The sequence below is a fragment of the Scyliorhinus torazame genome, chromosome 13, assembly GCF_047496885.1.
Source record: "Scyliorhinus torazame isolate Kashiwa2021f chromosome 13, sScyTor2.1, whole genome shotgun sequence".
Classification (NCBI taxonomy): domain Eukaryota; kingdom Metazoa; phylum Chordata; class Chondrichthyes; order Carcharhiniformes; family Scyliorhinidae; genus Scyliorhinus; species Scyliorhinus torazame.
Window position 1 is genome coordinate 32,439,554 of NC_092719.1, and position 16,032 is coordinate 32,455,585.

Here is a 16,032-nt window from a genome sequence, read left to right on the forward strand (position 1 = left end):
ACACTAAATTGTCCCTTAATTGGGAAAAAAAGAATTGGGTACACTTAAAAAAATGTTTTAAATTATTGTTAGTTTGACAGGAAAGTAATATAAAATATTAGGTATTTATAACACTGTGCAGATGATTACACTAATTTTGGTGAGTCCCTTATTAACATATTCGATACAAGGTGGTAATAAATTCAGATTTGAGTGAAAGATTCAATACTTGTAACCCAGTGTTGAATTTGCAGTGAGCAGAACGCATAGACGATAAGTAGAAATTAACGAACAAGGTTTATTGCAATAATAATCCAAAACAACTCCACTTCCCTTGTACAGGGTTTACCTGGGGCTCTCCTTGTTAAGGGGAAGTTCACATTCTGGGGAGATCATGGTAAACAGTATGGTCCTGATCTCGGGACCTTCATTGAAGTTATAATACCCAGATTGTAGGAAAACCTTTGTGTTATGTTTTATATATTTCAACCTGTGTTCGGTATAGAAAGGAAAGATGGTCTCCATGCTATATTGCATTGTTTCATTGTTAGAGAGTTGAAGAAGGGAAAGATGGAGTGAGGGGTGGAAAAGAGGTGATGGTCCCATTCCCTTGCTGTTGCCTGAGCTCCCTCCTCCATCCCTGGGCACACTGGCACAGCACTCATTCGTCTAGCTGAAGATAACTTCCTATCACTAGAAGCCAATTTCCAGGAGTGGCTCATGCTGCAGATGTGGGCAGCAGCCAGATCTGGCATGGCATGCGTCTCGGTGACCGCTTCCTCAGGCCTACCTTTGAGTGGAATAAATACAACCCCACACAATGAGCTCCATTTAGATTAAGTAATGGGAAAATTAAAAAAAGGAAGAAAAGATCGCGTACCATTCCTGCTTCCACAGACCATGTAAAATCTACCATATCAGGAAGAAACCATAATCAACCATCTGAAGCAAAATGTGTGGGCTGGGATTCTCCGAGCCCGCACCGGCTCAGAGAATGGGAGATGACGGCAAGATGGCCTGCGACGCTGGTCCGACACTCCTAAGAATCGCCGCCAGCCGCGCTTGCGTGGTCGACACGGCACCGATGAAAGAGGCCCCTGTGGCGATTCTCCGCGGTCAAACAGCCGAGTTCCGGCCGGCGTGGTTCTGACATGATTCCACCAGGCGGGAGCTCGGACCCGCGGCCGTGGTGGCCGTCCTTGTGGGTGGGAGCGGGGGCCTCCACGACGCCCAGGCCCGCGATCGAGGGCTACCGAACAGCTGGCGTACGCGATCCGAGGGGGGGGGGTTGCTACCTTCCTCCGCGCTAGCCTGCCATGTGGCTCCACCATGTTGCGTGGCGCGCAAGCGACCGCCGCACGCATGGACGGACCCGCGGCGAGCAGTGCAGGGCCGCATACGGCAGCTGGAGTAGCGCAGAGCACTCCAGTGCCGTGCTGGCCCCCTGTGCGTAACAGAATCACTTGGCCAAGAGGCCTGTTGACTCCAGCGTGAAACACTCCGGCATTTACGCCGGCGTCAACACCTAGCCATGTTTTCAGAGAATCCCGGCCATGATTCCTTCCCAATGCCAAAGACAGAGCTGCTCCTCCAATCACAGATTGTCTCTCCTGGGTTTGATAAATGCAAACTGCTCTTCTTCCAACCAAGAGAAAATTCTGGAAAATCTCAGCAGGTCTGGCAGCATCTGTAGGGAGAGAAAAGAGCTAACGTTTCGAGTCCAAAGCTTTAACAAAGGGTCATCTGGACTCGAAGCGTTAGCTCTTTTCTCTCCCTACAGATGCTGCCAGACCTGCTGAGATTTTCCAGCATTTTCTCTTTGGTTGGGAGAAGAGCAGTTTGCATTTATCAAACCCAGGAGAGACAATCTGTGATTGGAGGAGCAGCTCTGTCTTTGGCATTGCGAAGAAATCATAAATTTTGCTTCAGATGGTTGATTATGGTTTCTTCCTGATATGGTAGATTTTACATGGTCTGTGGAAGCAGGAATGGAATGCGATCTTTTCTACCTTTTTTTAATTTTCCCATTACTTAATCTAAATGGAGCTCATTGTGTGGGGTTGTAGTTATTCCATTCAAACGGAATTGCTTATTTTTGAGTAAATGGTATTGAAGAGGCAGTTTTTAATTTGACACAAAACAGTTTTTACATAGTACACCTCAATTGGTTCTTTCTCTTTCTAGGAGCAAGATTGTCCACGATTTGAAAATCCAGTCCCACAATTAATTCCGTTGAACGCGAATGCTACTATTGAGTTTCGTGGGGAGAAGTTAACTTTCTATCAGGTAACTAACTGCAAGAAGAAATGTTTTTGGTTACAAAATAAAAGCTGGACATTTCAATTTGTCTATTTTTGTCTCTTGCAGAACAAAGCATTCAGACTGATAATTGCTGACAATTTAATGAATAAGAATCTTCATGTGGAAAAGAAGTCAGATAAGTTTTCAAGTGAAATGTTTAAGGTTAGTAATTCAACTGAACAGTGTTTCAGTTGTACTGTTGGATAGTCTTCTCGACTTTTAAAAGTTTCCAAGCTTGTCCTAGTGATATTAAGAGGTCAGGAACCCCTTGTGGGAAATCATGCACCTAACCATTAATTGATTCCTGTCATATTTATTTATTGGAACCATATTAAAGGCTTTTGCGGAATTCACTTTTCCTTCACTTTTGAAGACCATACAATATTTAATTTGGTTTTCTTCGCTGATCAGGACATATATATTGATATTCCTATTAACAGTGTGAGAAAATGATACTGATTCAAAATTGTGTTGTTGGCTCTGAAGTATGTATTCTGGCTTCCAATTCATCAGCTCAATTAAAAAAAAAAAACTAATTTAGTTACGACATAAGGGGGACATGTCATGAGACAGAAGTGACGCTACTTAGTAACCTAAATTTCTTAAGGTTTTGTAACGCATTGGTGATTGGTTATTGTCAGTTGTGTGTTTTGGCCATAAAATTCTCATGGCAGGGAGCCGATTTGTAGTTGTGATCCTGTGCACCTGATTTGTCTCCCCAAACACGTACACCGCGGTGGTGCCTAATTCCAAGTACCTGTGTGGCTAGTGAAATTGGGCATTAGGTCCCTTGAATATTGCAACTCTGGGACCCTGCTGGTTACATTTGGTTAATGTATTCAGGTAAAAATTCCTTTGTTTACCATTTTAAAATAGCACCGAGATGAATTAATTATCTGGAGTGGCATTGATTTGTGACACTCTATGATCCTTTTCTGGAATGACCCATTAAATACCAGTATTACACGAATGATCCTTTCTGATAGCAGAGGGATAGATTATTAATCCTTGAAATGACTGTCTGGTTACATTAAAGAAACATTTGCTTTAGCTGTAGTGGTTTGGAAAGCTGCCCACACAGTGCAATTGAGTTACTTAATAAGTATTTAATTTTCTGTATTGACAGTGGAAATGCTGAATGTGAAATACATGCCTTGTTCTGAGTTTTTATTTATATTCAAGGGATTGGGCAAACTACAGTATTGGTAATTGGATTTATTTATTAAGCCTGCAATTACTGAACTAATTTTATCTCTGCAATTATTTTCCAAATATGTTGGGATGTTCCTTTTGCATCACTTCATGGCAACACAAAATTGTTATTTTTTTAAAAATATGTTTATTCAAGTTTTCCAACAGTTTTTGACAACCCCCCCCCCCCAATAACAGAAGATAAAAGAAACGCAAACACGACAATTAAACATTGTACATTGTACAAAACATTCACATTGGGTTTCCCCATGTACAATAGCCCCCCCCATATGACATTTAAAGGTACTCGTAGGGAAGCCCCCCCCGCCCCCCCCCTCCACCCTAGGGTTGGTGCTGCTGCTGACCTCCTTATAACGCTCCACGAGATAGTCTAGGAACGGTTGCCACTGCCTGAAGAACCCCTGCACAGACCCTCGTAAAGCAAACTTTATCCTCTCCAGCTTAATGAACTCTGCCATGTCATTTATCCAGGCTTCCACACTTGGGGGGCTTCGCGTCCTTCCATAATAACAAGATCCTCCGCCGGGCTACCAGGGGCGCAAAGGCCAGGATACCGGCCTCTTTCTCCTCCTGCACTCCCGGCTCGTCCGTTACCCCAAATAATGCCAACCCCCAACTCGGCTTGACCTGGACTTTCACCACCTTGGACATAGTCCTCACAAGACCCCTCCAGTGCCGGGCACGACCAGAACATGTGGACGTGATTTGCCAGACTCCCCGAGCACCTCCCACACCTGTCCTCCACTCCAAAGAACCTACTCATCCTCGCCCCTGTCATATGCGCTCTGTGAACAATCTTGAATTGTATTAGGCTGAGCCTGGCGCAAGAGGAGGAAGAATTAACCCTACTCGGGGCATCAGCCCACAGACCCTCATTTATCTCCTCCCCAAGCTCCTCCTCCCACTTGCCCTTTAGCTCCTCTACCGCGGCCTCCTCCTCTTCTTTCAGCTCCTGGTAGATTGCCGAGACCCTGCCCTCTCCAACCCATACACCCGAAATCACCCTGTCCTGGGTCCCCTGTGCCGGGAGCAGCGGGAATTCCCTCACCTGCCGCCTCACAAACGCCCTCACTTGCATGTACCTGAAAGCATTCCCCGGGGGTAACCCAAACTTCTCCTCCAGCGCCCCTAGGCTCGCAAATGTCCCATCTATGAACAGGTCCCCTATTCTCCTCATCCCTGCCCGATGCCAGCTCCGAAATCCCCCATCCGTCCTTCCCGGGACGAACCGATGATTCTCCCGAATCGAGGACCCAACCGAGGCTCCCACCTCGCCCCTGTGTCGCCTCCACTGCCCCCAGATCTTCAGCGTTGCCGCTACCACTGGACTCGTGGTGTACCTTGTCGGCGAGAGCGGCAGTGGTGCCGTCACCAGCGCCCTCAGGCTCGTGCCCACACAGGACGCCATCTCCAACCTCTTCCACGCCGCCCCCTCTCCCTCCATTACCCACTTACGGATCATCGCCACATTGGCTGCCCAATAGTAGCCGCACAGATTCGGCAGCGCCAGCCCTCCCTGTCCCTGCTACGCTCCAGAAACACCCTCTTTACTCTCGGGATCTTATTCGCCCACACGAAACCCATGATGTTCCTGCTTACCCGTTTGAAAAAGGCCTTGGGAATCATAATGGGAAGGCACTGGAACACAAATAGAAACCTCGGGAGGACCACCATTTTAACCGACTGCACCCTGCCCGCCAGCGAGAGTGGCAGCACATCCTATCTTTTAAAATCCTCTTCCATCTGCTCCATCAACTGCGTCAAATTGAGTTTGTGCAGGGCCCCCCAACTCCCAGCCACCTGGATCCCTAAGTACCGAAAGCTCCTTTCCGCCCTTTTCAGCGGCAGGTCGTCTATCCCCCTTCTCTGGTCCCCTGGATGCACCACAAAGAGCTCACTTTTCCCTACATTCAACTTGTACCCCGAGAAGTCCCCAAACTCCCATAGGATCCGCATGACCTCCGCCATTCCCTCCACTGGGTCTGCCACATACAGCAACAGGTCGTCCGCATATAGCGACACCCGATGTTCCTCTCCCCCACGGACCAGTCCCCTCCATTTCCTGGACTCCCTTAGTGCCATGTCCAAAGGCTCAATTGCCAGTGCAAACAGCAAGGGGGACATGGGACACCCCTGCCTTGTCCCTCGGTACAGCCGAAAGTACTCCGACCTCCGCCGATTCGTAGCCACGCTTGCCACCGGGGCTCTATATAACAATCTGACCCAGCCGATAAACCCCTCCCCGAACCCAAACCTCCGCAACACTTCCCAAAGATACTCCCACTCCACCCGGTCGACAGCCTTCTCCGCGTCCATAGCTGCCACTACCTCCGCTTCTCCCTCCCCCGAGGGCATCATAATGACTTTGAGGAGCCTCCGCCCGTTAGTATTTAGCTGCCTGCCCTTTACGAACCCCGTCTGGCCCTCATGAATTACCCCCGGGACACAGTCCTCAATTCTCGTAGCCAGCACTTTTGCCAGCAACTTCGCATTCACATTAAGGAGCGAGATCGGTCTATACGACCCACACTGCAGTGGACCCTTGACCCGCTTCAGGATCAGAGAGATCAGCGCCCCGGACATTGTCGGGGGCAAGGTCCCCCCCGTCCCTAGCCTTATTGAAAGTTCTCACAAGCAACGGGCCCAGCAGATCCGCGTACTTCCTATAAAACCCGACCGGGAACCCGTCCGGCCCCGGGGCCTTCCCCACCTGCATGCTCCCCAATCCTTTAACCAGCTCCTCCAGCCCTATTGGCGCCCCTAAACCAGCCACCTCCTCCTCCTCCACCCTCGGGAACCTCAGCTGATCTAAGAATCGTCGTATCCCCTCTTCCCCCGCTGGGGGCTGGGATCTGTACAAATCCCCACAAAAGTCCCTAAATACCTCATTTATTCTCACCGCACTCCGCACCATATTCCCCCCTCTATCCTTAATTCCACCTATCTCCCTCGCTGCCTCCCTCTTACGAAGCTGGTGTGCCAGCATCCGACTCGCCTTCTCCCCATATTCATACATCGCCCCCTGCGCTTTCCTCCAACGTGCCTCTGCTTTCCCTGTGGTCAACAGGTCGAACTCCATCTGGAGATTCCGTCGCTCCCTGAGTAGCCCCTCCTCGGGGGCCTCTGCATATCTCCTATCCACCCTTAAAATCGCCCCCACCAACCTCTCCCTCTCCCTCCCCCCTCTCTTCTCCCTATGGGCCCTAATGGAGATTAGCTCTCCTCTAACCACCGCCTTCAGCGCCTCCCAGACTACCCCCACCTGCACCTCCCCGTTGTCGTTGGCCTCCAAATATCTTTCAATGCACCCCCGCACCCGCCCACACACCACCTCATCTGCCAACAGTCCCACATCCAGGCGCCACAACGGGCGCTGGTCCCTCTCCTCCCCCAACTCCAGTTCCACCCAGTGCGGGGCGTGGTCTGAGATGGCTATGGCCGAGTACTCCGTTCCCTCCACTTTCAGGATTAGCGCCCTGCTCAGAACAAAAAAATCTATCCGGGAGTAGGCTCTATGGACGTGGGAAAAGAATGAAAATTCCCTGGCCTGGGGCCTGTCAAAGCTCCATGGGTCCACTCCTCCCATCTGGTCCATAAATCCCCTAAGCACCTTGGCCGCAGCCGGCCTCTTACCTGTCCTGGACCTAGAGCGATCCAATGCTGGGTCCAGCACCGTGTTGAAATCCCCCCCCATTATCAAGCTTCCTACCTCCATGTCCGGAATCCGACCCATGCGCTTCATAAATCCGGCATCATCCCAATTCGGAGCATATACATTTACCAGTACCACCCGCACCCCCCTGCAGCCTACCGCTCACCATCACATATCGACCTCCATTATCCACTACAATATTCATTGCCTCAAACGACACCCGCTTCCCCACCAGTATTGCAACCCCTCTGTTCTTCGCATCCAGTCCCGAATAGAACACCTGTCCAACCCATCCCTTTCTCAGCCTAACCTGATCTGCCACCTTCAAATGTGTCTCCTGAAGCATAACCACGTCTGCCTTCAATCCCTTTAAGTGCGCGAACACCCGGGCCCTCTTGACCGGCCCGTTCAGGCCCCTCACATTCCAAGTTATCTGCCGGATTGGGGGGCTGCTCCACGCCCCCCCCCCCGACTAGCCATCTCCTTTTCTAGGCCAGTCACGTGCCCGTCCCTCCCGCACCCTCCAGTCCCCCAGACGGCAGACCCCCGCCCCGACCACCTCTCCTACTTCCAGCTCCCCTTTGGCCAATGCAGCAGCAACCCTATCCCCCCCCTTTCCTCTCCCCCCGCTAGATCCACATCTAGCCCTTTTGCTCCCCTCATACCACTCCGTAAGTCAGCTGACTCCTGCTGACCCCGGCCCCCTCCCGCCATTCCATCGACCCCCTCCAGTGTGAGAATCCCCCCCCTCCCCCTCCCTGGCAGTCAGTGTGCCCCCCTCCAGCACCACCCACCCCCCACCCCCCCGGCCTTCCACCCCCTTCCATCTCTCGCGCGGGAAAAAGCCCGCGCTTTCCTGAGCCAGCCCCGCCCCCTCTGGCGCAGCTTCTTTTGCGGCCTTACCCCAATTCCTCTCCCCGGGCCTCCACTCCCCCTCTTCCCTCGTGGGGGTCTGCCCCTCCAGCACCGACGCACACACTCTCCCACAGTCTCCCCATCAAATCCCTTCACCCATCCCCACCCAGCACCCTAACAAAAAGAACATTCCCCAAACGTAGCAAACACAGCAAACATCCCCCCACACCAAACCCTCACTCTGAGTCCAACTTTTCAGTCCGTATGAAGCTCCATGCCTCATCAGGCGTTTCGAAGTAGTGGTGTCGATCCTGGAACGTGACCCACAGTCACGCTGGCTGCAGCATACCAAACTTCACCCCCTTTCGATGGAGCACTGCCTTGGCCCGATTAAAACCAGCTCTTTTCTTAGCCACCTCTGCACTCCAGTCCTGGTAGATTCTGATCTCCGTATTCTCCCACCTACTGCTCCGCTCCTTCTTGGCCCATCTCAGGACACACTCTCTGTCCATAAAAGCGGTGAAACCTCACCACTACAGCCCTTGGCGGCTCGTTGGCCTTGGGTCTCCTTGCTAGGACCCGTGAGCCCCATCTAGCTCCAGAGGCCTCGGGAAGACTCCCGCGCCCATCAGCGAATTGAGCATCGTGCTCACATATGCCCCAACATCGGGCCCCTCCACTCCCTCAGGGAGACCCAGAATCCAAAGATTCTTCCTCCTCGACCTATTCTCCAGGTCCTCAAATCTTTCCTGCCACCTCTTGTGCAGCGCCTCGTGCGCCTCCACCTTCACTGCCAGGCCCAAGATCTCGTCCTCGTTCTCTGAGGCTTTTTGCCGCACCTCTCGAATCGCCGCCCCTTGGGCCTTCTGGGTCTCCACAAGCTTCTCAATCGCTGCCTTCATTGGCGCCAGCATTTCGGTCTTCAGCTCCTCAAAGCAACGTCTAAGAAACCCCTGCTGCTCCTGTGACCACTGCGCCCATGCTGCTTGGTCTCCACCCGCCGCCATCTTGTTTTTCCTCCCTCTCACTTTTCGCTGCTCCAAGATCACTTTTTTCACCGCTCCACTCCTGGTCCAATCCATATACTGCCGGGGGGGACCTTGCTGTCACCTTCCCACACTGGAAGCCGTCGAACAATTGCCGTTGGGGCTCCTCTAGAGAGCCCAAAAGTCCGTTCTCGGCGGGAGCTGCCGTACGTGCGACCTACCTAGGCATAGCCGCAACCGGAGGTCCCGGCAACACAAAATTGACATTATATTCTGAGGTGTCTTCAGATCTCCTGAAGGAGGCTGGTTCACAGTGCTTCAGTTTATGACTGCACGTAGTCCAATGTTAGGCAACATTTGAGATTCTGATTGTTTTATAAACTTTCATGAATATTTCCAAAGGTTTGGAGACTTCCACAATCTCAATATCTTTAAAATAAACTGGGCGGATGTGGAGCTCTGCAAGTGTGGTTATATCAAAAGACACTTTGATGTCCCTGTCCTCCTCTTAGGCAATCCACCGGGATTGCTTCCACTGTGGTTCGATGGGTTCTGAGATGGCTGATCAGTTCAATACAAATGTGGTCACTGTAGTGCATATGTGTATTGGTTTCCCTTCCTATTCTCCCATCCACCTTTCAGTTTGGTACTGAAAACATAAGGTGACTTAAAACGTCCTACATTTGCCACTGAATGTATTTCACTGATCACGATAACAGTTAAACGAACTGAATCCGAGAATATACTGATCAGTTCAAAGAAATGAAAACGAGAAAATGAAAATCGCTTATTGTCACAAGTAGGCTTCAAATGAAGTTACTGTGAAAAGCCCCTAGTCGCCACATTCCGGCGCCTGTTCGGGGAGGCTGGTATGGGAATTGAACCGTGCTGCTGGCCTGCCTTGCTCTGCTTTAAAAGCCAGCTCTTTAGCCTTGTGCTAAACCAGCCTCTCAGAACACCAGAAGAACACTTCTTCATCATGGAACCCAGAAGTGCTGAGGGAACTGGAATTACCGAACCTTAGCTGACGTTCTGGGAGTGCAGTTAGTCAGTTTGATGAAATGCAACATGCTTTTAATTGGATGCAATTGACGTTTTGCATAAAAATATCTTTTCAGCTTTCCAAGACTCAAAATGAAACCCGTATCATTCATTTTGCTGTTCAAGCAGATGGGAAAACAATAGACAGCAGGCTAGATGGTAAGTGATTTTTTTTTTTTGGCGTAAAAGATCAGAAATAGTGTTGGATTGGATGATGGGGGAAGGAATGCTAAAGGAGGGATTGAAGGGCAATTTGAAAGTAATTTATTCAGATGTACTAGCACTAATGTTCAATGTGCTTCTGAAAATTACTCCTGACAATTTTATTCTCGCCCTTTTCTGAAAAAATTGACTGTCTGCTAAAGTTTGGTCCATGTCCATAAAACCCCATTAGTGGCTATTCAACTGTAGGCATCACAGTTGAGCCCAACCCCATTTGGTTTTGTTGTCGAAGAACTTGCAATTTCTTGTAGTTATCAGTTGACACCACAGTCTAAATGCTGGTTGATTCTTTTCATTTCCAACTCGCGATCACTGAAATTAATTTTAACACCATTAGTGCAGACTTGGTTTAAAATTGTTACCCTAGAATACCCTGGTGATTTAATCCGGGGGAGTCCAAAGATTCAATGGTTCAAACAATGAAAAAATTTGCGAACAGTTGCAATTTATAGATCTCTTCTCAGTATTTTAATAAATCTGCTCACTAAATGTTATATGTGAGTATTATTATAGGTGAGTAACTGCCTCACTCCACAAACCCCTCTTAACAGCCCTGTGGTTACTCATGGACAGCAGTGGTTCAAGATGGTGTCTCACTGCTGCTTTCCCATGGGCAATTAGGGATGGGGAAACAAATGCTGGCCTTGCCAGTGATGCTCATTTAAAATAATCCCTATACATGGCAATTATATGGTACAATTTCTTAGGATGCCTCCAGTAACTCTGTAGACATTTTTTTTAATAGAATTGTTTTTTTTTAAATTTAGAGTGCCCAATTAATTTTTTCCAATTAAGGGGCAATTTTAGCGTGACCAATTCACCTACCCGCACATCTTTTGGGTTGTGGGGGCGAAACCCACGCAGACACGGGGAGAATGTGCAAACTCCACACGGACAGTGACCCAGAGCCGGGATCGAACCTGGGACCTCAGCGCCGTGAGGCAACAGGGCTAACCCACTGCGCCACCATGCTGCCCACTCTGTAGACATCTTAATGGTTAATGTGCAAGAGCTTGAAAATTCTCTGCTGAAATAGCGAACAGGAAATTTTGGGGGAATTAAAAACTTTAGTACTTTGTGCTAAGTCAGCTTCAGATCCCTCATCAGACTTAATAGATAACTATTAAAAGTAACGGGTGAGAATAAACCTATTTAAACAAAAAAAAGTAACGGGTGTAAGGCATTCCAGTGTTACAGTAGCTTGGAATAAACATTTCCTTTGTCATGTAGAATGTAGGTGTGATTACAATTTATTTTGTATGATTAATGTGGATTTTCTATGTTCAGTTCAGTGTCTTGCCTCCAGATATTTTGGATTGCAGGAAGAGGAAACGCATAACCGTAATGTTTTGAGTTAGACCGGGAGAATTTGGCTAGTGTTTCTGCCTTGTGATCGTTATCCAAGCCTGAAAACGTACATGTGTTGACATTGAATGGAGTTGCTTGAGATAAATATCTTCTAGATAACCTATCAACATTTATTCTGTTTTCTCACTTATTTTGCTCACGCATGAAGAATAGCTCAATAGCTATGGTTTTGTCGAGGAAGGGACTTTAAAGAAATGTGTTCGTAATTCTGGATTCACCGATTCTCCGTGCCATAAATAATCCCTTTTACCTTTAAATGTCTGTACTAATTGGGGGTGGCACGGTAGCACAGTGGTTAGCACTATTGCTTCACAGCGGCAGGATCCCGGGTTCGATTCCAGCTTGGGCCACTGTCTGTGCGGAGTCTGCACTTTCTCCCCGTGTCTGCGTGGGTTTCCTCCGGGCGCTCCGGTTTCCTCCCACAAGTTCCGAAAAACGTGCTGTTAGGTGAATTGGACATTCTGAAATCTCCCTCTGTGACCCGAACAGGCGCCGGAGTGTGACGACTAGTGGATTTTCACAGTAACTTCATTGCCGTTTTAATATAAGCGTCCTTGTGACAATCTATTGAAATAATTATTTTTCTAGAATAGTTTACATATATAGGTACTAAAATACAGAAATGCACCTTTTTTTAAATTTCAAGTGACTCTTTACGATTGTGGATACAGCAACAAAGACTGCAGTCTGTGTCTTACGGCTGAAGTAAAATATAACTGTGTTTGGTGTAAACGTACCCAAGAATGTGTTTTTAAAGACCTTTCTGATGATGTCACTCTGACAACCGATCAGTGTCCAACTCCAACTATTTCACACGTGAGTAAAGACCTTTAAGGATTATTTTACCTCCTGTAGAAAATGCGTTAAGAAATCATGATGGTCACTTCAGGCTATTGTGAAAAATGGATCCTAATTTTGCTAACTTTTGCCTTCGTTTAATTGCTCTGTTTTATCACCTTTGCTCTTGAGTCGCCAGGTATCTTTATGATACCGCCACGTGGTTCAAGTCTGAGTAATGATCAATAATCCAATACACCGCTTAGTAAGATTTAAATCAAAGCACATTTATTATACACAGTAATCGCTACTCATGTACAAATTCTACGTCTAAGCTACTTCTACAGCTAACAGGCCAATGCTTAACTTGGAACTGACCCACCAGGTCAGGGAAACGAATGGCGTTTCGTTCGGGTTCTGAGCCTGCGGGATTCGAAGTTGGTACAGATTGGTAGCTAGGAGCGCCTATCTCGTAGCGAGTGTTGAAGTAAGACTTGCTGGATATCGGCGGCGGCTGAACCGGTCACTGTCAAGGGTTGGTTCGCGTTGCTGAGTGACCCGATCAAGAAGAACGATTTGAACTTGGGCTTAATTCTTATAGTCCCCAGGGGCTTCCCGCCTTTTGGGGCGGACCCTGTACCTGGTTCCAAGTGATTGGACTTTGTCCCAATCACTTGGTTCGATTTTCTCCAATGCTGGAGCGGTTCCCTGATCGATGGGCGGTCTTGAGGTGGTCGTTCACCTCCCTTTGTGTAGGCTTCTGCTGGCGCCACGGAGTCTGGTTTTGCTTTATGTGTCTAAATGTTGCTCATTGTTCCTGGGGATTGCTCATTAATATGCAGATGGCTGGTGTTTTGTTATGCTGATGGTTGCCGGTATCGATCTTGTCTGGCCTTTCCAGAGGTAAATACACACTCAACCTGCAGCTGCTCGTTTGTGTCCTGTTGGCTGACTTTCCCATCAGCCTTTGCCGTTCGCCATTCTAAATCGGGAGTTAGCCATTTTAACTGGCTACACTAACCCAGCTATACATTTGGAGTAAAGTAATCTGGCCTATTTAATAGGTAAACCAATTCATAAAAGGATCATAGCCACATAGAAAAAAAATACTTTATTAACAATCTGTGAGTAGGTTTTGATAAAAAAAATTCTGGTCATTTTTATTTTAAATTGTCTGAATGTATGTGTTAAACTGCATCAGTTTTTAACGGAAAAGCAAAATTACACACACAAAACGAACCCATTAATTTGTCTCGCTATTCAGCTGGATCCCATAAACGGACCTCTTGAGGGAGGAATTCTTCTGACCATCAAAGGCTCGAACCTTGGAACATCACCTGACGAAATCAGCGAGATCAAAGTTGGAGATGCTGTTTGCACTCAGGTCAAAGCACAGTATTCCACCTCTGTGAGGTATGCCGAAGTCATTCTGCACTATGAGTGATAACTGAATAAGATACTATTTACCAGCAAGAGTCAAGTTACAAAAGTCAAAGTACTGCATGCGGATTCTGGATATCTGCAATAAAAACAGAAATTGTTTGAAGTACTCAGCAGGTCTGGCAACATCTATGGAGAGATTGGGAATGTGAGAGTGGTATTGGTTTGCTACCAACAGTGGTAGGAGGCAAAGAATGGAGCCAGATTGAGAATTTATCTTTATTAAGGTATTAAGTGCAGTTTGTATGAGTTAGGCTATTAGGCTATTTTCTCACAGTACTTCATTTACATTGGCATTGTGGCAGATAGAACATAGATAGAACATAGAAAAATACAGCACAGAACAGGCCCTTCGGCCCACGATGTTGTGCCGAACCTTTGTCCTAGATTAATCATAGATTATCATAGGATTTACAGTGCAGAAGGAGGCCATTCGGCCCATCGAGTCTGCACCGGCTCTTGGAAAGAGCACCCGACCCAAGGTCAACACCTCCACCCTATCCCCATAACCCAGTAACCCCACCCAGCACTAAGGGCAATTTTGGACACTAAGGGCAATTTATCATGGCCAATCCACCTAACCCGCACATCTTTGGACTGTGGGAGGAAACCGGATCACCCGGAGGAAACCCACGCACACACGGGGAGGATGTGCAGACTCCGCACAGACAGTGACCCAAGCCGGAATCAAACCTGGGACCCTGGAGCTGTGAAGCAATTGTGCTATCCACAATGCTACCGCGCTGCTCTTAAGAACAAATTAATCTACACTACATCATTCTACCGTAATCCATGTACCTATCCAATAGCCGCTTGAAGGTCCCTAATGTTTCCGACTCAACTACTTCCACAGGCAGTGCATTCCATGCCCCCACTACTCTCTGGGTAAAGAACCTACCTCTGACATCCCCCCTATATCTTCCACCATTCACCTTAAATTTATGTCCCCTTGTAATGGTTTGTTCCACCCGGGGAAAAAGTCTCTGACTGTCTACTCTATCTATTCCCCTGATCATCTTATAAACCTCTATCAAGTTGCCCATCATCCTTCTCCGTTCTAATGAGAAAAGGCCTAGCACCATCAACCTTTCCTCGTAAGACCTACTCTCCATTCCAGGCAACATCCTGGTAAACCTTCTTTGCACCTTTTCCAAAGCTTCCACATCCTTCCTAAAATGAGGTGACCAGAACTGTACACAGTACTCCAAATGTGGCCTTACCAAGGTTTTGTACAGCTGCATCATCACCTCATGGCTCTTAAATTCAATCCCTCTGTTAATGAACGCTAGCACACCATAGGCCTTCTTCACAGCTCTATCCACTTGAGTGGCAACTTTCAAAGATGTATGAACATAGACCCCAAGATCTCTCTGCTTTTCCACATTGCCAAGAACCCTACCGTTAACCCTGTATTCCGCATTCATATTTGTCCTTCCAAAATGGACAACCTCACACTTTTCAGGGTTAAACTCCATCTGCCACTTCTCAGCCCAGCTCTGCATCCTATCTATGTCTCTTTGCAGCCGACAACAGCCCTCCTAACTATCCACAACTCCACCAATCTTCGTATCGTCTGCAAATTTACTGACCCACCCTTCAACTCCCTCATCCAAGTCATTAATGAAAATCACAAACAGCAGAGGACCCAGAACTGATCCCTCCGGTACGCTACTGGTAACTGGGATCCAGACTGAATATTTGCCATCCACCACCACTCTCTGACTTCTATCGGTTAGCCAGTTCGTTATCCAACTAGCCAAATTTCCCACTATCCCATGCCTCCTTACTTTCTGCATAAGCCTACCATGGGGAACCTTATCAAATGCCTTACGAAAATACATGTACACTACATCCACTGCTTTACCTTCATCCACATGCTTGGTCACCTCCTCAAAGAATTCAATAAGACTTGTAAGGCAAGACCTACCCCTCACAAATCCGTGCTGACTATCCCTAATCAAGCAGTGTCTTTCCAGATGCTCAGAAATCCTATCCCTCAGTACCCTTTCCATGACTTTGCCTACCACCGAAGTAAGACTAACTGGCCTGTAATTCCCAGGGTTATCCCTATTCCCTTTTTTGAACAGGGGCACGACATTCGCCACTCTCCAATCCCCTGGTACCACCCCTGTTGACAGTGAGGACGAAAAGATCATTGCCAATGGCTCTGCAATTTCATCTCTTGCTTCCCATAGAATC

General features: G+C 48.0%; 1 protein-coding gene across 4 annotated transcripts in view; it reads left to right on the forward strand.

The window, feature by feature from the left end:
• Window positions 1–16,032, forward strand: part of LOC140387934 (plexin-B2-like) — a 311,161-nt gene that overhangs the window by 244,134 nt on the left and 50,995 nt on the right. For all 4 annotated transcript variants that reach the window (XM_072471277.1, XM_072471280.1, XM_072471279.1 and 1 more), the window contains 5 exons: window positions 2,164–2,265; window positions 2,347–2,442; window positions 10,104–10,185; window positions 12,263–12,432; window positions 13,658–13,806. In XM_072471277.1, the coding sequence (XP_072327378.1) occupies window positions 2,164–2,265; window positions 2,347–2,442; window positions 10,104–10,185; window positions 12,263–12,432; window positions 13,658–13,806 (599 nt within the window). The remainder of the gene's footprint in view (window positions 1–2,163; window positions 2,266–2,346; window positions 2,443–10,103; window positions 10,186–12,262; window positions 12,433–13,657; window positions 13,807–16,032) is intronic.